The sequence below is a fragment of the Moschus berezovskii genome, chromosome X (genome assembly GCF_049115385.1).
Source record: "Moschus berezovskii isolate FMDL1 chromosome X, NW_MosBer_1.0, whole genome shotgun sequence".
NCBI classification, from domain to species: Eukaryota; Metazoa; Chordata; class Mammalia; order Artiodactyla; family Moschidae; genus Moschus; species Moschus berezovskii.
Window position 1 is genome coordinate 63,894,001 of NC_142488.1, and position 23,295 is coordinate 63,917,295.

The 23,295-nt window shown below is 44.0% G+C and overlaps 1 protein-coding gene across 8 annotated transcripts in view; it reads left to right on the forward strand.

Moving 5' to 3' along the window:
* The window catches only part of LOC129535223 (NHS-like protein 2), a 93,450-nt gene that overhangs the window by 20,839 nt on the left and 49,316 nt on the right, over nt 1-23,295 (forward strand). The window contains exon 1 of one of the 8 annotated variants that reach the window (XM_088834094.1): nt 13,024-13,314. The exons of 4 other annotated variants lie outside the window; for them this stretch is intronic. In XM_088834094.1, coding sequence (XP_088690220.1) covers nt 13,107-13,314 — 208 coding nt within the window. In that variant the 5' untranslated portion in view covers nt 13,024-13,106. Of the gene's footprint in view, nt 1-13,023; nt 13,315-23,295 lie in introns of those variants that run through there. 3 more of the 8 variants (XM_088834095.1, XM_088834096.1, XM_088834097.1) reach the window with 3 other exon arrangements.

The following is a 23,295-nucleotide window of genomic DNA, read 5'->3' on the forward strand; positions in this document are numbered from 1 at the left end:
AGTCCAAATCATGTGGGTCTCTCCAAACTCCTTGCTGAATTTCTGACCTTCCCTTAGGCAGACACTCCCATTTTGTGTCTCTGGCCCATCTCTTATCCGAATGGGCTGATGGCAATTTCCCAAATTTCAGTCATCCATGTACTGCTGTCACAAATTTTGTTTGCTATCTGTACTGTTTTCTGATTTTTTTAAAAAAAATGACTCTCTTTTGAAAAGTTACTTGCCCAAAGCTGCAGTTTTGATAGGCTGTTTAAAAAAGAAAAATTCACTGGTGTACCACTTCAAATCACATTTATTTCATACATGATTGTATTCTAATTTTTCAGTGTATTTGGCCTCACTTGAAGATGGTAAGCTCCTTGAGGACAGGTGCTATGACTCTGGTGTCCCTCATCACACAGCACTGGCCTAGGCCCTTGGTGTGAACTCACCACCAAACCTTTGGTTGACTGAGTCTTCCTTGATAAACTTCTTTTCGGAACACTGCTGACTTTCCCTCTGTCCCTTTAGTGTGCAGAGAAATGTTGAAAATGTACTCCCGGTCCTCCGATGACTTATATTCTGGCTAGAAAAACAAAATTAGGTGTTCTTTGTGAGTCCAGCAAATGTAACTTCCCCCTTGTCCATTTTCTACTTATGTTACCTTGAAGAAGAAACCTCCCTGCCCCTCAGTTTCCTCATCAATGAAATGAAAATAGCAATGATCATACCTGCTTAGCCTCCCTTGTAGAATGGATGGGAGGCTACAATGAAGTGATAGTCATGTAAGTGCTTTGTAAATAAGAACATGATATCTATATTTTAGTTAAATATTTCCATAAAGTTTCCATAACAATACAAGATGGCCAAATAAAAAATGTCATAAGGCAGTTTCCCAAGCTCCACATGAGTCCCTCTGGTACTCACTAATGGGCAGAATGGCTCCAGAAGGCTTCTTGAGATGGGCCACGAAGCAAGAGCAGAAGGTCAGTAAGGAGTGGAGGTAGGGAAGGGGAGCAGAGATAAGTGTGGAGCATGAGGGAAGCAAATTGAATAGGGAAGAAAAACAGACACGCTGATGAGGAGTGAGGAGGCCAGTTGGGATACACAGAGCAAAGTGTGAAGGGGCAGTGGGAGAAACGGAGAGGTGAGCCAGACCCGGAGGCCTCCAGTGCCAGGCTCAGGTGCTGGGCCTTCCTGCCATGAGGTCACTGGGCGGCTTTTGAACAGAGGAACAATCTAAATCAAGCTTTAGAATGCAGCTTTCTCTAAGATCGGATTTCTTGTTTTCCTCATGATTTATTTACCATTTGTATGTTTTTATTATGAGATTAAAATATAGTCATTATGCCAAAAAATCACAAGTAAATCAACAGGTATTTAGGGGGTAAAAAAAGGTCCCCTTTTATCTCCCCTCCCTCTCCCCCAGCCACTCCCAGTCACTTTCAGAGACTGCATCTGTTCTTTGCGTATTGTAACTCATTCTAGATCTTTTCCTATGCATACGCCCGTGTATGTGTATCTTTTTACATAAGTGGGATTCTCTTATACATTTGTACAACGCCTTAATATTTTTAACCTAATATGTCTATGGACAATTTCTGTGGCAGAATCTTTTCTTCTGAATGGCTGTATAGCATTCCTTAGTAAGAGTATATTGCAACTTGTTTAACCAACCCCTTGTTGATAAAGACTTCTGCAATTAATTTTGCTTTTTCTTTTTATTTTCATGTCTTTAAGTAACATATGCATGTGGCAAAAGAAACTCAACAGTAAAAAGCAGGAAAAGTGGTTCTCTTGACTATTCCTAATCCCCACCCCCACTTTAATAGCTCCCCTTTCAAGAGGCAACCACAGAGACCAGTAGTTTGTGTGTCCTTCCAGAAGTGATCTATGTAACCGGAGATGATTTATGCATATACATAGATCACTTCTATGTATGAATGTGTGTGTGTGTGTGTGTGTGTTTGTATGGAGAAGAAGGGACTTTCTAGGTAGCACTAGTGGTAAAGAACCTGCCTGCCAATGTAATAGATGTGGGTTTGATCTTTGGGTCAGGAAGATCCCCTAGAGGAGGAAATAGCAACCCACTCCAGTATTCTTGCCTGGAGAATCCCATGGACAGGGGAGCCTGGTGGGCCACAGTCCATAGGGTTGCAAAGAGTCGGACATGACTGAAATGACTTAGCACATGGAGAAGGAGAGACGGAGGGGGGCAGAGAAGGAGAGAACATTCTATATCAGCACATATTTTAGCTGCATGATTCTTCTTAATGGCTGCAGAGTGTTTTATCGTGTGGCTAAACCACTGTTTATCTAGCGTATCTTCTATTGAAGGGGTTATTGCTAGTAGTTTGCTATTGTACATAGTTTTATTTGTTTGTTCAGTCATTAAGTCATGTCTGACTCTTCACAACCACATAGAGTTCAGCACACCAGGCTCTTCTGTCCTCCATTGTCTCCCAAAGTCTGCTCAAACTCATGTCCATCGAGTCCGTGATGCTATCTAACCATCTTATCCTCTACCGCCCCTTTCTCCTTTTGCCTTCAATCTTTACCTGCATCAGGGTCTTTTCCAATGAATCAGTTCTTTGCATCAGCTGGCCAAAGTATTGGAGCTTCAGAATCAGTCCTTCCAATGAATATTCAGGGTTGATTTCCTTTAGGATTGGATGGTTTGATCTCCTTGCTGTCCAAGGGACTCTCAAGACTCCTCAAGCACCACAATTTGAAAGCATCAATTCTTTGGTGCTCAGTCTTGTTTTTTGTCCAACTCTCACATCCATACATGACTACTGGAAAAACCATAGTTTTGACTATATGGACCTTTGTTGGCTAAGTAATGTCTCTGCTTTTTAATATGCTGTCTAGGTTTATCATAGCTTTCCTTCCAAGGAGCAAACGTCTTTTAATTTCATGGCTATAGTCACTGTCTGCAGTGATTTTGGAGCCCAAGGAAAAAAAAATCTGTTCAAAGTAGTATAATGTATGTATTTGTTCACTTGCCTTCATGTGTACTTTGCCTCTAATGTAAATTCCTAGAAGTGACATTGTTGGGTAAAGTTCAGTTCAGTTCAGTCACTCAGTCATGTCCGACTCTTTGCGACTCCATGGACTGCAGCACACCAGGCCTCCCTGTCCGTCACCAACTCCCAGAGTTTACCATCTCATCCTCTGTCATCCCCTTCTCCTTCCACCTTCAATCTTTGGGTAAAAGGAACGTGTATTTACACTTTTGACAGATAATGCCAAACTGTCCTCCCAAGAAGTTGTTCCAGTTAACCCTTCCACTTGCTGTGTGAATCCTGGCCCTATATGCCCTCTCCCCATCACAGTGGGTAATAAAAATTTTTTCATCTGTGCCAGAGGAACAGGATGAAAGCCTGAGATGGTGGGGTGGGAGTGTCATCAGGGAAGGCAGAAATGGCCCAGTTGTTCCCCATGTTCCCCATGGGTATGGCTGAGACTCATAAGAGCCCAACGGTGCTTGTAACTCAAAAACATTGTGTCCCCAAAGCCTTAGGTAACTAGTGGCACCCAGAAATTGCCCATGATCCACAAACCCATGTGATTCTGTCTTGGATTGCCCAAAGAGATCCTTTTGGTTCTTGCCACCCTCTTACAGCTTCACACAGAACCTCTTCTGGACTTCTTCATGTGCATCAGCCAGGACCAAGAAGTCTGGATGACATTCTGCTAGTGGACAGAATTTTTCATCCACTGTTCCCAAATTCACACACACACCCCAAAAGGACTAACTATAGAACTCAACACCCAGGTTCAGAATGCAAGCCCAGGCCTTGGGAAGCACAGCTCATGTGCGGTCTGGGTTCCCAGACACTTGAGGTTAATCAGTTGCAAGAACAAGGGTGTGCCTCAGTTTCCTTGGGCAGCAGGCCATGAGTGTGAGGATTCAAGCATAAGTGAAGTAGCGGAAGTCATCTCCAGCAGCCACTATTCTTCATGACTAATGCATCAGCAGTGCTTTACAAGACAAGCAAAGTGTCTGCCACTTCTCCCACTCAGTTGCTCTCTGCCATTCCTTCTCCTGCTGCTCCCTGTGGCTGTGCTTTACCTGCTCCCTGTGACTTCTGCTTACTGCTATCTCTCTGGGCTTCTGGACCACCCCCACAGCTTGCGTTCTCCTGTCTGTGTGTGTCACATCACATTCCCCAGGGAAGGAGTCTCATAGGTTCAGTTGGTCACTTGGCATTCTGGAGTACCTGTCTGTCTGGGTCCTCACTGCAGAACCTTCACAGCCCACTGTGTGCCCTCAGAGCCAGCTGGCAGATGACTTCCCTTGACTCAAGCACAGACTTCCTAAATTATTCAGTCACAACCAAAAGAACAGTGCCTGGCACAGAGTAGCCACTCAATAAAATATTTCTCGAATGAATAAATAATAATCCAGAATCAAGAAATCAATTATGTACACTTTGTTCAGAAGGGGCTATAGGTGAGGCAGGCACACAAAACATTGTGGGACCCCTCTCTAAAGGTCACATTTAGCAAATTAATTACCTGGATTTCTGATATACTTCTGTCTCGAATGTAGAGGTGCAATATTATAAGGAGAAGAATGCAGACAGACCTGAACTCAAGTCCTGACTATCACTAACTCTGCAGCTTTGGGCAGGTTCCTTGACCTCTTCATATCCTTACCAATAAAATGACCCTCATGATATATCTGGGGCTTCTCTGGTGGCTCAAATGGTAAAGAATCTGCTTTCAATGCAGGAGATGTGGGTTTGATCCCTGAGTCAGAAGATCCCCTGGAGAAGGGATTGGCAACCCATTCAGTATTTTTGCCTGGAGAATCCCATGGACAGAGGAGCCTGATGGGTTACTATCAATGGGTCGCAAAGAGTCGGACACGACTGAGCGACTGACACTTTCACTTTCATAATACATTTATCTTATGGTGTTATTAGGAAAACTAGTCTAGACAAAGAATGCAGTGCCTAGTTCTTAAAGGTGTTTAAGAGGCATTATCTATTGTGGTTATTAAAGTCATTTAAAAATGTTAAACCTTCTGGCTTTATCCATTAAGCTCCCAGTAAATGAGAGCATGCTTGCAATTTTAGAGATATGCTTGAATGTCTCAAGTCAAATACTCCCAGGCACCACAAACATTTCCTCTTATTGATGTTTGTTACCAAAAGAAAAAGCCTTTTCTTCCTTTTCTTTCTGTTCGGCATTTAGCTTTGAAACAAGGCAAGTCATCGCATCAATTTGCAAATGTTCCTTTCAAATACTTATGAATTCTGTCTCCTTCTGATAGTTCCACAATCTGAATTCTAATTTATTCCTTGGACTACTTCCCTATTTTTTTAAAAATTGATTTCCAAGAAAGGCACCTTCCCAGCAGACTGGAACTCTAGTCAGGTCTCCATATGGCAGGAGTGAGGGTATCTCCATCTGATATATCAGCAGTTATGTCACCTCCCTGGTACTTGGCCCTGAGCTGTGAGCAACATTATTTCTTCAGTCCAGGAGTCAAGGTAGTAGATGAGAAAGGGACTGCTTAACGTTGCTTTCTTGCAAACTCTATTCTCTAGGGTAGGGGCCCCACACATTGTTCATCTGCCCCACTCTACACTGATGGACATTGAGAATGTTTCTAGTTTCACCCAAATGCTAACAACAAGGCAATGAGCATTCTCGTACATATATCTGTGTATATACTGGGGCTTCCCAGGTGGCACAGTGGTAAGGAACCTGTCTGCCAATGCAGGAGATGCAAGAGACTCAGGTTCAATTCCTGGGTCAGGAAGATACCCTGGAGAAGGAAATGGCAACCCACTCCAGTATTCTTGCCTGGAAAATCCCATGGACAGAGGAGCCTGGCGGGATACAGTCCATGGGGTTGTAAACAATCAGAAATGACTGAGCAATTGAGCATGCACATGTATGAATACTTACCTAGTCTAACTTTATGAAAGTGCAGTTACTGGGTCAAATAGAGTCTGAATAGTTACTTTGGATAAATATCAGAATATTGCCTCAAAAAAGCTTTTAAAATTTACACTTCCATCATTTACCTCAACTATTGCATGCCTCGGTATATATCCTAGAGACACTCTCATACAGGTGCACAATGACACATATGCCATGAATGTTCATGACAATGTTGTTTACAAGAGTAAAAGCTTGAGAAACAACAGGAGGACAGATAAATAAAATCATTGATTATTGTGGATTAAAACAGTGGAATACTACACAGCATAAAAATGTCTGAACCAACATCAATGTGACTATTTCTCACATATCTAATGCTGAACAAAGAAAGCACATTGTAGAAGGATATATACAGTTCAGTAATAATTTGTAAAAGTTTAAGGACGTGCAAAACAATACTGTATATTGTGTACTGTTTATGAGCATATGCAAAGTATATTTTTAAACATGCATGTGAATGATAGCCTCTCAATTCAGGGGATGGCTGCCTTTGGGAGGAGGGACACAAGAGGCTTCAGCTGACCCTGTAATATTTTATTTCTTTAAAGAAAATATTCTAGGACAAATACTGGGAAATATGTTGTTCCTAATACTTTTCTGTATGTTTGAAATATTCAACATCTTCAAAACAGAAGGAAAGAAAAGCAGGGCAAAGATTCCCTCTACTCTTTTTGTGAAGATGAGAAAACTGAGGCTGAGACAGGTTCACAGCCCCTCTGGAGTTCACCCTTTTGTTCAGGGGCAACCAGTACACCAGAGAGACTGATAACCTGAGAATGGAGCTCGCACCCTGATTCACTGAGAACCTCCTTCTGTTTCAGACTCCAGTATAAATCCTTGAAGTAGATTGCTTGGGTGATATCATTTGATGCTTGACTTCCCGACCAAAGAGGGTGACCACTGAATTTTTGCTATTGTCACCCAAATGCTGGAGTCTGCCTGCCCAGCCATCTAGGGATTCTGAGTGTACTCAAATCAAGTTCTTGGGACAAATGTTAGATCCAATCCTGATTTGGCAACACCCTTTACCCTACAGTTGCACCACAGATGCAAAGAAACAGGAATATTGCCAAGCTCTTCCTAGAACTGAAGTTTTACCACAATGCCTCCTGCAAGCAGCATTGCCCTGATTAGGTGACACAATGGAACCATTAGGCCTTATCAGCAGCACTTGGTCTAAAACAGAAACTAGGAGGGATAGGAAGGGCAGTCCTCAGTACTTGGCCCTGTTGCCATGGCCCCTGTTGCCATGGTTCCCAAGCACTTTTACTTACCATTTCTTTCAACCATTCATGGCATCCATCAGCAAGCAGGACCTAGAAGCTCTCTGAGGCAGACCAGGGAGAAAGTGATTAACAGAAAAGGTAAGAGTGAGTAGCGAAGTAATTAAACAAATGAAAAGAATTTGGTGTATAGAAACATGAGGCCAAGAAAACAGTTTCTTTTAAGGACTCTTCTTGAGATGTGATGGATCAAGGTGGCTGGGTCAGAATTAGCTGAGAAGTGCCCATTATGCAGCTGCTTTGGGTTTCAAGTATAGCAACTCTGTGCCCTAGATTTTCCAGAAAAGTCCCAGTTTAAAGTATCGGGTTCTGTTTGTCAGACCAAGGATCCTGATTTGAGATTCAGAAAAATAAGGTCACTGTAGTTATAGTTCCGTTCCGTTCAGTCGCTCAGTCGTGTCCGACTCTTTGCGACCCCGTGGACTGTAGCCTACCAGGCTTCTCCGTCCATGGGATTCTCCAGGCAAGAATACTGGAGTGGGTTACCATTTCCTTCTCCAGGGGATCTTCCTGACCCATGGATCAAACCCGGGTCTCCCGCATTGGAGGCAGACGCTTTAACCTCTGAGCCAAGTAGCTCTCTAAATTATCCAGGAAAAGCTGACTTAGAATTCACTCTGGCCCCACTGGGTGGCAGGGAATCCCCACAGTGCCTGCCCCTGGGCACTAAGGTGACCTTTTATACTGCCAACAAGCATCAGAGTGCCTCCTTGTCCTCCACACCCCTGTAGCTCTAGTGCTCTGAGCCCCAATTTCCTCATCTATAAAATAAGAACAACAATACCAGGTTTATTCCAAGCAAACATCAAATGAGATGTTTACCTTTAAAGCTCAAACAAAAGTTAGTTATTAAAATTAATCCCTTCATTCATCCAATAAGTGTCTACTACATGTCAGGCTCATATGAGGTCAGTCCTGAGGGTACAGACATGAGCAAAACAGACAAGGTCCCTGCTAGCATGGAACTTTCAGCCCAGGGGAGATGGCATACATTAGCCCAAGAATCACCCATTCAAGGTTCACACAGAGGAAAGATGAGGTAGAGCTGTTCTTTCTAAAAGCTGGCTCTGGCTGCTTTGTAGAGTGAGGCAGTGAGAGAAGGGGCTGGAGGCCACTTAGGAGGCTTCTGCCAGCCACAGTAGCGTGGGCTAGCGTGGCAGTGACGGTGAGAAGGGGTCAGATTCTGGATCTATTTTGAAGGTAGAAGCAACAGAACTGGATGATGGACTGACGTTTCGGAGCAAGGAAGAAGCGAGGAGGTATCTTAGCTAGCTGTGTCCCCAGGACTGGGGCCACTGGACCCACAGAGACAGTCCCAAGGCTGCCGAGGGAGCCCATGTGAAGCTTGGGTTTCCTCTCTTCTCTGTAGCTCAGACGGTAAAGAATCCACCTGTAATGCGGGAGACATGGGTTTGATCCCTGGGTTGGAAGATCCCCTGAGGGAGGGCATGGCAACCCACCCCAGTATTCTTGCCTGGAGAATCCCATGGACAGAGGAGCCTGGCGAGCTACAGTCCATGAGCTTGCAAAGAGTCGGACACAATTGAGCAACTAAGCACAATCACCCTTCTGTAGAATGGTACTGCTGCTGCTGCTAAGTCACTTCAGTCATGTCCGACTCTGTGCAACCCCACAGATGGCAGCCCATCAGGCTCCTCCATCCATGGGATTCTCCAGGCAAGAACACTGGAGTGGGTTGCCATTTCCTTCTCCAATGTATGAAAGTGAAAAGTGAACGTGAAGTCGCTCAGTCGTGTCCAACTCTTAGTGACCCCATGGACTGCAGCCCACCAGGCTCCTCCGCCCATGGGATTTTCCAGGCAAGAGTACTGGAGTGGGGTGCCATTCAAATCGGTTTGTGTAGACTTGATCTTAATCGTTTAGTTTTTAAAATTTTGCTTCGTAGTTGATAATAAAGGCAAATATATGGCATTCTGTCTTTACAATGAATGCAGATTTCATCTTAATGGGAAATCCTTTGCTTCCAAATTTCAAATGGAAATTTTATTTCCAAATAAGTTTTTAATTTATTTTTCATTGAAGGATAATTGCTTTATAATAGTGTGTCGGTTTCTGCCATACATCAACATGAATCAGTCATAGGTATACATATGTCCGCTCCCTCTTGAACATCCCTCCCACCTCCTACTCCATCCCAGCCCTCTAGGTTGTCACAGAGCACCGGTTTGAGCTGCCTGAGTCATACAGCAAGTTCCCACTGGCTATCTATTTTACGAATGGTAATGTATATGTTTCCACGCTACTCTCTCCATTCGTCCCACTCTCCCTACCCTCCACATCCACAAGTCTTTTCTCTGTCTCCATCGAATGGAATGTTACTTTAAAAACAACATCGTTTCCATTCATTTAGGATGCTGAAAAACTTCTTCAGTCTAGGTGATCTCAGGGCCAGCGTATGTTCTTTAAATTGCATTCCTTTCAAAGCTCTGGCTTGGTATTTTTTGTTCTGAGAGGCTGGGAGAGAAGAGGGCCTGAAAGGAGAGGGGGAAACAGGGAGGCCCAAAGACAAGGTTGAGTTTCATAACAATAATGGACCATACTTTATGGTTTTCAATGGAATATCATGCCAATTATTTGTTGTCATGTTTTGCAAATTCAGGACCAGAGCTATGTCCTGACTCCCAGTCTAGTGATTTTGCTACTTACAGCACTGCCAAGCCCTTAACTTTGGGGGCTAGGTGGGGGAGGAGCAGAGCTCTCCATGAAAAACAAAAGTGTTTCAGTAGACGTACAAGGCCTTTCTTTATCGAAGCAATTTATTTCATTTGCATTGAGAATGATTGTTAAAAGAAAATTTGGTATTTTCCCACACCACTTGTCCCCTACACACATCGGCAGGGCTTTCATTTCTAAATCCTTGCGGGCCCACCCTTCAGAAGCTATTATCTGCTTGACAACTGGCTGAGACCTCTTGTCTCTTTTCCTCTCTCAATTAAACACTAAAGATTGAGGTTCCCATCTGCCGTGGAGCAGACAAATCTTTTGTCATACCTGTTTCCAAGAAGCTGAAGAGCTTTATTGCTTTCTCCAACCTCTCTAATTCTCTTTTCAAAACACTTGACTATCAGCTGCAGATGGTACATGAAATTGGTTTCCCAAACTTTGAGCAAGGCTCTCCAAAGCCCACTGCTTCAACCCTGCCTCCACCCATCCCTGAACCAGGAAAGAAAAAAACCACACACGTTTTCCTAAGTTGTTTTTCTTTTTCTCTTTTCTAAGCAATCTCATCTTAACATGAATGTGGCAAACTCCTAGGGAGAAATGGTAGGATGTATCTCCACTGAGTAGGTTTTTCTCTCCGTAGTGGATGGGGCTGACCTGGCCGTCTTTGATAATGCTGTGGGTAATTGCACTTTATCCAGGATGGTGCCTTCCTCTTCTATGGGAAGACAGAGGGAGCCTCAGGTTCAAGCTGAGCAAGGAGCCAACAGATGTGGAATGGCTCCCCATGCACAAGGTTTTGAGGGTGAGAGGAAAGGGAAGGTGAGGAAAGAAAAGGGCAGAAAAGGAGGAATAAGAAAGAGTAAGGTGAGAGGGGTATTTGCAAGTAGAAATAAAGCTATGAAAAGAATAATGGAACCTCTAATTTTTTTGGTTGAAAAATATTAATACTTTTATATAAACTATTATAATAAATTATTTTCCAACATATAAAATTTAAACGAATGGAATGGTTTCATTATTGTAAAAATATCACATTTGTCATTAAAACTTCAAATAGTACTGAAGAGTTTAAACTGAAAAATCTGGGTTGGAGTCCTTCCCCTTGCCGCTCAAAGCCCTCCTTATGGCCCCCAAAGCCCCATTACTGGTAACAGTTTTTGTGTGTCCTTGGCAGACAGACTTGCTCTGTTCATGTAAAAACTTAAGTGTGCTTTCTAGATGAATAAAAGAGATCATGCTATTTATTATGGCCCATTCCTAACCCTTTTTCCTTAAAATTAATAATAACTATCTGGAATTTTCCCATTTCTTTTTTAATTTAATTTTTTGGTAGTTTTAAAATAAAGGTTTTTTTAAAATTGAAGTATAGTTTATTTACAATATTGTGTTAGTACGTGATTCCATTATACATATATATATTCTTTTTCATATTTTTTCATTATAGTTTATTACAAGATATTGAATATGGACCTTGTTGTTTATCTATTTTATATATCGCAAACTCCTAATATATCCCTCCCCTACCATTTCCTCTTTGGTAACCATAAGTTTCTTTTCTATGTCTGTGAGTCTGTTTCTGTTTCATAATTAAGTTCATTTATATCATTTTTTATATTCCATGTATAAGTGATATTCAATATTTGTCTTTTTCTGACTTACTTCACTTTTTATGATAATCTCTAGGTCCATCCATGATGCTGCAAATGGCATTATTTCATCCTTTTATGGCTGAGTAGTATTCCGTTATACATATGTACCACATCTTCTCATTTATTTTCATTGAAGTATGGTTCATTTACAATATTTGACATATTCCCATTTCTTCTCATAGAGATCTACTTCATTCTTATTAATGGTTGCATGACATCCCATTGTATATGTTCCCTGTGGTGTGTGGAACCCACTTAAATGATGGACATCTAAGTGAAATAGGGAGCCCAGAGCAACACCACCCAATAGAAATAAAATGTGAACCACAAATGTGAGCTGCTTATAGAATTTTGAAATTTCTAGTAGTAGCCACATTTTCTTCTTGCTGATTTGAGATGCCACTTTTATACATGAAATTGTTTTGGACTATTTTATTTCATTCACCAATTTGCCTATTTCTACACCATTTCCACTAACCACATTTAAAAAGTAAAAATTAAAAAAAGAACTTCTAGAAACAATTTTTAGCATAGTTGGTTTTTTCCATTATATATCTTGCTTCAGTTCATTTCCATGCTCAAAAAAAGTAAAAAGAAAGAGATGATATTTTTATGAAAATTTTTTAAACACTTTAGTATAATATAAGATTGTTTTTCATTGAAGTATAGTTGATTTTCAATGTTGTGTGTCAGGTGGACAGCAAAGTGAGTCAGTTACATATATGTGTGTGTGCGTGTATATATGTATATTTATATCCTTTTTCAGATTCTTTTCCATTGTAGGTTATTACAAGAGACTGAATATAGTTCCTTGTGCTATACAGTAGGTCCTTGTTTATCTGTTTTATATACATTAATGTGTATCTGTTAATCTTAAACTTCTAATTTATCCTCTCCCCACCCTTTCCATTTTAGTAATCATAAGTTTATAAGAAAGAGATGGAAGTAATCTTGAGAATATATTTTATTCAATCTCATGTATCAAAAATATTATTTCAACATGAAATCAATATTTAATATTATTAGTAAGATATGTGACACTCTGTTTCACACTCAGTCTTTAAAATCAGGTGTGAATTTTACACTTCTAGCACATTTCAGTTCACACTAGCCAATTTCAAGTGCTCAAGAGCCACACATGGCTGGTAGCTGTGGTCCTGGACAATGGAGGTCAACCAGACAGAGGCCCAAAATGTCACCCAAGATGTGTGTCTCTGTGGTGGTAGGAATGGCTTAGAATGGCAGAAGCTGAGGATGAAAACCTCAGTGTCACCACTTGGGACAATTCCTGGGCCCTCTTGGGTCGTTTGTATGTGGATCCCCATGAATTTGCTGTATGCTGCCCTTGTGCAAGGCAAAATAGCTGACCCATGTACAAAAAGCCCAGCTCCTTACCCTGAGGGGCTCTAGCTCTGCTGGCCACAGAGATAAAGAAAGGACCTTGAGTGCTCAGGAAGTGATTATCTGGGGCCTGTCACAGGTTCCCCTTTCTTTGTTTCCAGAATTGCATCTGTTCACAGCTTCTCATTGTACTTAATGAGCATTGTACCCAATGCTTCATTTCCTTTTTTCAAAAGTAGAGTGGTGTGCCAATGGGGCTCTGAGGAAAGCCCTTCACTGGTGTCAGGGAGGGTATGGTGGGAGGAACCCACATTGTGGCTTACTCAACTGTAAGATCTTAACTCAGAGGCTCCCAGAGCTACTGTGTTCCCTGGTGGCAGTGGCAACAGCGATGGTGGCCCAGCCTAGAGCATGGAATGGTGAGCATGGGCATGATTTCATACGGCAAGGGGATTTGCAGTGGGGTTGGAGGTTGGAGGTTGGCGCCTGGATGGGTGCTGGCAGTATGGGAGGAGGCAGGTGGCTGGAGGACACTGAGGACGGGGAGGCCATCTTTGGCCAGGTTTGGGAAGCATTTGGACTTCCCAGCAGGCTTGAGGGCTTGCCCCCAAGTTGGCAGGAAACTGAGAAATATGATTATCTCCTGCAGCACAGCATGCTGTCCCTGGGCAAAGGCAGGGGCCCCATGCCCACTGCCTGACTGATTTCCAAACCAGCCCTACCCCAGCCTAGCCTTTCCCTGCTGGCCAGCCACAAGAATCCACGCATGGTGGTGAGCTGCTCCAAGGGCTCAGAGTGGACTCTGAAACAGGAGAAAGGGAGCTCTTCTTCACTGGCCCCACTCCCAGTTTCCAGCGACTGCCTTACATGGGGGTACTCAGCCTTCTTTATGATCCAACTCTCACATCCGTACATGACCACTGGAAAAACCATAGCTTTGACTAAATGGACATTTGTCAGCAAAATGATGTCTCTGTTTTTTAATATGCTGTTTCTAGGTTTGTCATAGCTTTTCTTCCAAGGAGCAAACATCTTTTAATTTCATGGCTGCAGTCACCATCCTCAGTGATTTTGTTGCCCAAGAAAATAAAATCTGTTACTGTTTCCACCTTTTCCCCATCTATTTGCCACAAAGTGGGACCAGAAGCCATGATCTTAGTTTTTTGAGTGTTGAGTTTTAAGCCAACTTTTTCACTCCCCTCTTTCACCCTCATCAAGAGGCTCTTTAGTTCCTCTTCACTTTTTGCCATTAGAGTGGTATCATCTGCATATCTGAGGTTATTGATATTACTCCCGGCAATCTTTATTCCAGCTTGTGATTCAGCTAGCCTGGCATTTCACATGATGTACTCTGCATAAAAGTTAAATAAGCAGGATGGCAATATACAGCCTTGACATACTCCTTTCCCAATTTTGAACCAGTCTGTTGTTCCATGTCCGGTTCAAACTGTTGCTTCTTGTCCTGCATACAGTCTTTTCAGGAGACAAGTAAGGTGGTCTGGTATTCCCATCTCTTTAAGAATTTTCAACAGTTTGTTGTGATCCACACAGTCAAAGGCTTTAGCATAGTCAATTAAGCATCAGCAGATGTTTTCTTGGAATTCTATTGCTTTTTCTATGATCCAGTGGATGTTGGAAATTTGATTGCTGGTTCCTCTGCCTTTTCTAAATCCAGCTTGTATATCTGAAAGTTCTCTGTTCACGTACTGTTGAAGCCTAGTTTGAAGGATTTTGAGCATTATCTTGCTAGCATGTTAAATGAGCATAATTGTACAGTGATTTGAACATTCTTTAGCATTGTCTTTCTTTGGGATTAGAATGCAAACTGACCTTTTGCAGTCCTGTGGCCACTGCTGAGTTTTCCAAATTTGCTGACATATTGAGTGCAGCAATTTAACAGCGTCTTTTAGAATTTGAAATAGTTCAGCTGAAATTCCATCACCTCCATTAGCTTTGTTTGTAGTACTGCTTCCTAAGGCCCACTTGACTTCACACTTCAAGATGTCTGGCTCTAGGTGAGTGACCACATCATCATGGTTATCCAGGTTCTTAAGGACTTTTGTGTACAGTTCCTCTGTGTATTCTTGCCACCTCTTCTTAATCTCTTCTGCTTCTGTTAGGTCCTTGCCATTTCTGTCCTTTATTGTGCCCATCTTTGCATAAAATGTTCCCTTGGTATCTCTAATTTTCTTGAAGAGGATCTCTACTCTTTCCTGTTCTATTTTGTTCCTCTATTTCTTTGTATTGTTCACTTAAGAAGGCTTTCTCATCTCTCCTGGCTATTCTCTGGAACTCTGATTTCAGTTGGGTATATCTTTCCCTTTCTCCTTTGCCTTTTGCTTCTCTTTTCTCAGCTATTTGTAAGATCTCCTCAGACAACCACTTTGCCTTTTTGCACTTCTTTTTCTTGGGGATGTTTTAGGTCAACGTCTTCTGTACAGTGTTATGAACCTCCGTCCATAGTTCTTCAAGCACTCTATCAGATTTAATTTGAATCCATTTGTCCCCTCCACTGTATAATCATAAGTGATTTGATTTACATCATACCTGAATGGCCTAGTGGTTTTCCCTACTGTCTTCAATTTGTCTGAATTTTGCAATAAGGGGCTCATGATCAGAGCCACAGTCAGCTCCTGGTCTTGTTTTTACTGACTGTATAGAGCTTCTTCATCTTCATTTGCAAAGAATATAATCAGTCTGATTTTGGGTAGCTTTCTGCCTAATCCTCTAAGCTGAGGCCTCCCAACAAGTTGAGCCTGGGCCAGAGTAAAAGTACTAGGAAGACAGAGCAGCTTCACAGCAAATCAAAGTCCCACATGCATACAGTGGCCTCATCCCAGTTCCACTGTGCCAGTCCCCTTCTCCAACTGACCAAAGGGTGGAACCCTGCTAATTAAGACTCATCCCTGAATGTCAGTAGCTTAGCGTAGAGCCTGGCACATACATGCGAGCTACCCAGTAGAGTTTTCTTGGATCGATGGATGGATGGATGAATGATCATGTTCTAGATTTTGTCTTTGCTGTACCACTTGCTCCCAAAGCCCTCAAACTAAAATCTCTCGTATCACTTTTGTTCCTTCTACTCCAGGCACCTCAGCTGCCACTAATCTCTACTAACTAAGAAACAGTCATGAGTACAGCCAACCCAAGGACTCCTGAGGGTAGGCTGGGAGAATGATCTCACTGCACATTATTGCTTCTCTCTCTTCACATTATTGCTTTTAGGGTCTTCTGGGCTGAATCATCCTACTTTGAGAATCAAAAGCATGGGATTGGATTATAGTCTCAAGCCTGCTTTTTCCTATTTACATGACCTTAATCAAAAGTTACACAGCCTCTCCAAGACTTAGTACTCTGCTTTATAAAATGGAGCTGGAAATACCTATCTGGGATTGTGGTAAGGAATAAATGAGAAAATGTATTAGGATGAACCCTAAGAAATTGCCCCCAAACAGTTGAACACCAGCAGTTTTGTACAATTCAACCTAATATAGAAAGTGCTTCCTCCTTTTCATCAGAATGCAGGTCAAACTAATAGTAGCAGCTACTCCTCCACCAATCACAGCTGCAGGCATTTCCTGGAGTAGTTTGGCCTGGGAAATCGGGACCAGGTATTTTTAAGAGACTAGACTGGTTCATGGAAAGCAAAGGAGGTGAGAAACAGGGTGACTTCTGGCATCTCCTACCTGGGAATGATTTACCCAGAAGGGCACAGTAGGAGTTGGCAGCTTCTCCTGACCTGGCCAGGAGTGCCCACTTCATAAGTCAAGTTCCAAGGCAGAGATGGCCTAGGACGGGCTTTCCTTCCCAGGAGCAGAGCCACAGGGGTTCCAGACCATCAGGCATTTGGAAGAAATTGAAAGCAGCTGCCTGCCAGCTTTTTTCTGTCTAGTGGCAGCTGTCAGGCTCAGTTTCTCTTAATCCAGCAAAGATCCAGGCCTGACAAAGCTCCAATTTGGAACCAACAGCCATGATGATCACAGTAGGGAAAGCCCTCTCACCATCCTACATATCTGCTACTCAATCCCAGCTCTGTCTGTAAAAGTCATGGGGTTTCAAGTGGGAGGGGGATGGGAGAAGTCCAAAGAAATGCCCATTGACTGGCTGTGCCTTGGATGCCAGCACTCCAGGCCGATGGAGACCACAGGGGCACTAAGCAGATATTTATAGAGTGCCTACTCAGTGTTTCCCAATGAGGGCACAATTGCCATTGTGGTCAATAAAGTTCATTGTACTGGACTGTCCCATGCGTTGCAGGACAAGTAGCATCTGAAAGCAAGATAAGGATAGGATGCACCTTGTAAACCTAAGAGCCAAGTGAGTCCCAGTCACTGAGGCTAAGGAGAATGGCCCCAGCAGAGTGGTAGCCTCTCCATCACTCTGAATGGCACCTTGAAGATGACTTTTTAAAGTAGATGCTTCACAACTATGTGTGGCCTGATGGCCATGAGCTAGCCCATGAGCCCAGTGACTGGGTGGTCTTGACTGGGCCAGTGGAGACATGTAAAATCAGTCAGATGGGGCCTGGGACCTCAGGGTAGAAAAGCCAGGAAAGATATCCCCCAGGAGCTGCCCGAATGGGGTTATACCCCTGGCAGGCAGTGAACCACTCTGCTCAGGGACCCAAGCCTTGGCCAGCCTGTGCCTAAGAGTCCACACAGAGGGTGGGGCCAACTCAAGCCCAGGGCCAAGTGCCAGTTACCCAGCATCAGTCAGGATGGGAGTGGGATGTGTGAAATTTTTTCAGGGAAGTGTGATGAATCTCCAAGCTGAGCTACAACATTGACCCTGCCAGAGCACAGTGGTGCTTGACCAGGAGTCCATGTACTTGGATGGGAAAAAAATTACAACTTTATCTTCACTAACCTCTAATTGAAATTTCGACTTCCCTTCCATTATGAATGCAGCAACACACTGCAGTTGTATTAGCACTACCAGCGACTTAGTCTCCAATTAAAACTGCGGAGATTTTTAGATCTCATTACTCATGCTGTGGGCTTCCCAGGTGGCACAGTGGTAAAGAATCTGCGCACTAGTACAGGAGACTCAAGAGACGTGGGTTCAATCCCTGGGTCAGGAAGATCCCCTGGGGCAATTCACTCCAGTATTCTTGCCTGGAAAATCCCATGAATAGAGGAGCCTGGCGGGCTACAGTCCATGGGGTTGCAGAGTCGGACATGACTGAGCATACACACACCACCACACCACTCTTGCTGCAGATATCTTGAAAGTGTGGTGGTTACTGGACCTGCCACTAGATCATATTACTCAATATGCTAATAATGAAACATCTCTTACTATATCACAAAGTTAAAAACATACATGTTTATAATAATCTTTAAAAATAATTGGCTTCCCTTGGTATCCTATATTTCTTATTTTATGCTCATAGAAACATTCCAAGAAAGGGTCTGTAGGTATCATCAGACTCCCCAAATGGTCCAAGCCATAAATGTGTTAAGAACTCCTGGGTTTGAGATTTGGCAGGAAATCGGGCCAATTGTGGTCAACAGGGGAAGCCTGGATGCCAGAAGAGGCAACACAGGCTTGTGCTCTGTAGGCACCAAGAGGATAATTCTAAGCAGGAGGCTGCCCAAGATGATGCTGAGGTTTCCTGCCTGCGATTCCAGGGATGGTAGTAGCATTAACAGAAATAGAGAAGTGAGGAGGAAAGGTCAATTAAGGTAGTGGGAGAGACTTTTGTTTTAAACATATTAATTTGGGATTAAAAATTGGACATCTACATGAAATTGTCCACCCAGCTCTGGAAAATGCAAGTGGGCATACTGGGAGAGTGGCCATTGCAACAGAAAAGATTTGAGGGGGTCATCCTTCAAGATGGTCATAGAAGAGTTTAGAGTAATTGTAGCCTTCGATAGAAAAAAGACAGTGGGAGAAAAGAGGCCAAGGAAAGGGGCTGTCATAGGCTGGATTCTCTGGGAAACAGATTCTGAGACAGAGATTTGTATGGAGGTATGCAAGGAGAATCCCCATTCCAGTACTCTTGCCTGGAAAATCCTATGGATGGAGGAGCCTGGTGGGCTGCAGTCCATGGGGTCGCTATGAGTCGGACACGACTTGAGGACTTCACTTTCACTTTTCACTTTCATGCATTGGAGGAGGAAATGGCAACCCACTCCAGTATTCTTGCCTGGAGAATCCCAGGGATGGGGGAGCTGTCTATGGTGGGCAGATGGTGGGCTTCCATCTATGGTGTCGCACAGAGTCAGACGTGACTGAAGCAACTTAGCAGCAGCAGCAGCAGCATGCAAGGAGAATGGCTTCTAGAACAGCACCTATGAAGAAGTAATTGAAGCAAGACTGGTCAAAGACAAGAATTGAACTTCAAAACATAGTCACACTGGAGACCTTAGCTGAACTCCCATGAGGAGTTCTGAACTGGGATGTCCTTCATAGGGTCCCAAATGTGGCCATGTGGCTGGGTCTTTCTCTTCCTACCACCCTGGCCCCCATATTTTGACTAGTCTTTGGATAAAGGCTGCCCTCCCCCGGGGCATTTCCTTGGATAGGGACTCAACTATGAGCCACCAGCCAACATCCCTAGCAACTAGGGGGATGAGTTCCTTGCTCCTGAATGAGGGAAGGGAAAAACTTCAAGTCTGCTGTCCCAGCCCTGCGGAAAGTGCAGATAACTACCACCAACCCTGCACAGGCCTTTGAGGAAGTCCCATCCTGCAGTCTACAGCCAGTTGTAGGAATCTAGGGACAGGGAACCATGGCCTAAAAGGAATTTGAGTCTTTGGTGCCTGTAATACAGAGTTCTCAGTATTTACTCCAACTTCTCACATTTGGGGCTAAGCTAGGGGGAAGTTGGAGAGAGCTGAGCCATTGCTATCCTCCACTGTTTGTTTTTAAGAGGTTACCAAACTAAGCAAACCAACCACAGCAGAAACAAGTTCTGTGGCCTCTGGGTCCCTCCCTTCCCTTTGGGGTGACCCACATCTCAAAAAGAGGATGTCACCACAATTGAGGTGAGAGCCCTGCTCACAAGGCCTGCAGTCTGTCCAAGAAATGATACTGTTAGAGCTGCCAAGTAAAAGGAGGTTGGGCTTCGTTTTGAAAGTGACACATGTACAAACTAGACTTTTGGTTTTGACATTTATGTCCTAAGACCAAAAAAGCAAACTAAATAGCAACCAAACTTATTAGGCACAAGCTCTTCCCAAAATGCAAAATCCAGAAAAATTTATTCATTTGTTCATTCATTCCATAAAAAAATTACAGACTTTGGGTTTGCAAAATGATAGGCCCACTGTGGCCTGGAGGTCAGTTTTTTCGTGTTATTGTACATAGTTTTAAAAATAATTTGTTCGTTGCCAACCAAAAAATTCTAAGATCTGACCACAATGAACCTGTCAGTTAGAATTGAGAAGTCCTGTCCCCTTGTGAATGGGCATACCTCCTATCCCCTAGTTTACCTCAGGCCCCATTCAGCCCCCTGCTCTCCTGAGTAGGGGCCCTGCATGCCAGCATTCATGTTCATGAACACTTGTTCAGTCGCTCAGTCCTGTCTGACTCTTTGCCACCCGATGGACTGCAGCACACCAGGCTTCCCTGTCCTTCACCATCTCCCAGAGTTTGTTCAAACTCATGTCCACTGAGTCAGTGATTCCATCCAACCATCTTGTCCTCTGTCGTCCCCTTCTCCTCCTACTCTCAATCCGTCCCATCATCAGGGTCTTTTCCAATGAGTGGGCTCTTCACATGAGGTGGCCAAAGTATTGGAGCTTCAGCTTCAGCATCAGTCCTTCCAATGAATATTCAGGGTTGATTTCCTTTAGGATGGACTGGTTTGATCATGAACACTAGAGCCAGCAAAGCTGGATGCTGAGGCTGCAATGCTGGATGAGTGTTACAGCTCTGCTCCCAGAACTGTCTCTGCCCTCTTCCACTCATCACCTAGTGTGGGACTGAGACCCGCCAACCTAGACATTGCAGATCTGTTGTGCACCAACAGACAGGGCTTTGGAGAGGAAGCCGCTGATGTGGTAAAGAGAAGTTAGGAAAACTTTAGAGATTCCGCTGCTGCTGCTGCTAAGTCATTTCAGTCGTGTCCGACTCTGTGCGACCCCAGAGACGGCAGCCCACCAGGCTCCTCCGTCCATGGGATTCTCTAGGCAAGAACACTGGAGTGGGGTGCCATTGCCTTCTCCTCAGAGATTCTAGGAGGACCAATAGACTTCTAATGGGTGGGAAAAGGGCAGGAGTCGGGGAAAGAGGCATGTCAGTACAAAGGAATGCCTGGAGAATGGCGTTTCTAAACGAAGTGGCTCATGTGTAATGGAGAGGAGTGGAAGAGGTCTTGCCAGCCAGGCTGAGTGTTGGCATTTTACTCCAGAGGTATTATCTGACTTGTGTGACCAGAATATGACTGTGGTGGCCCTGTGGAGAGCAACATCCCAGGCAGGGAGGGCAGGCAGGAGGTTCTTGCCAATGCTTAAGTGAGAAGTCATAGAGATTTTATTTGAGGAGATGCCAGTGAATGAAGGAAGGAAGGGATTCATGAGGGATTTAGGAGGTCAGACTGACAGGTCCTGGTGATCCCTCAAGGTGGATGGGAACTTGCGTGCCATAGTGCACTGCTGAGCTCTGCTGGTGGCCACTGTAGCGGGTGCCCTTTGTTCAGTACTTATGCACTCCGACCTCAAAGCAAAAAACAGTGAATTGACTTTCATTCCCCAAGGCAACCTGCTCCTTGAGGAGCTCCCCAGTGTCCCTCCTGATACCCTGGCACCCATCCTGACCTTAGCTGTAAGGACAGTCTCCTCTGCTTCAAAGCAATGTCCTGGGCAGGGACTGTGCCCAATCCTGGTCATCACTGTATGCCCCAATGTCTATGTGCCCAGTACACAGAAAGGACTCAATAAGTGCTGAATGAATGAACTACTTTTTGGCACCTAAAGTGTGTCAGATGGACTTCCCAGGTGGAGTTAATGGTAAAGAACTCTCCTGCCAATGTAGGAGATGTAAGAGACACAGATTCTTTTTTTTTCTTTTATTTATTTTAATTGGAGGATAATTACATTATTGTATTGGTTTTTCCATACATTGACATGAATCTGCCCCGGGTGTACATGTGTTCCCCACCTTGAACCCCCCTCCCACCTCCCTCCCCATCCCATCCCTGAGAAACAGATTCAATCCCTGGGTCAGGAAGATCTCCTGGAGGAGGGCATGCAACCCACTCCAGTTTTCTTGCCTGGAGAATCCCCATGAACAGAGGAGCCTGGCGGGCTACAGTCCATGGGGTCACAGAGTCGAACATGACTGAAGCAACTTAGCACACATGCACGTATGTCAGGTACTTCGCAAATATTGATTAATTTCATTCTTGAAACATCCCTATGGGAATAAGCCAGGTATGCTTATGCTTCCCATTTTTTAGATGAGGAGAATGAGGCATGCAGAGGTAGGAAGACTTGCCCAAGATGGTGGGGATTAGGAAGAGACAGAGCTGGCATTTGACTCCTGGTTGATGCTGCTTCCCCTACAATACATTGCTCCAAAGTGTGCATCCAAACAGGATCTCAACTGAGAAGGTCCAGGTTGTTCCATTTTTTCATTCTTGTTTATTTAAAAGACCTAATTTAGAGAAGTTAGATTTGCCCCTCAGAATGCAAAGCAGAGTTCCCAGTCAGTGAGAAAGTCATCCTACCCCTGTGGGAGATGCAGCTGAAACCCAAAGAACTGAGCATCCCCTGGAGGATGCAGGAACAGAAGGGCGAAATGCTTCCCTCTGGCCCAGGTATCTTTTCTCAACCAACTTCTTGTTACTCAGAGTGTGATATGAGGACCAGCAGCAGCAGCAGCACCTGGGTCTCAGGAACACAGCATCTCGGCACATACCCCTCTCCACCTACTGATTTGAACCTTCATTTTAACAAGACCCTCAGGGGATTCTTATGCATGAAATGTTGAGAAGCATTGACCTAGGGGGCAGCCTTTGAGATTGACCTGACTCCTCACCAGATGGGAACTCCCTGAGGGCAAAACTGTGTCATCTTGTGCCCCCAGGGTCCTTGCACAGTGCCAGGCACCTAGCAGGTACCCAGTGATATGTGTTGAGTGAGTAAATTTCTGAAGGAATCTAGCCACATACAGCCAGCTTAGGTACAGGTAGAATCATGTACCAGGCACGTTGTGCAGCCCTGCCTGCACTTGTCACCTGCTCTTGTAAGCTGCCCAAGGCAGAGGGTCCAGCCCTGGGGCTCCCTCCTGGCCTGTGGTTCCATGAGGGAGGCCCACCAACAGGGGGTTTGTCTCTATAGGCCTTAGACTTTGGATAGGATGCCAAAGAGGCTTGCTTCCTCCATCCTCCCATCCTGAAAACCCCAAGGAGGAACTTCTGTGGCACCTCCACTGTTTTTTGCTCTCTTCAG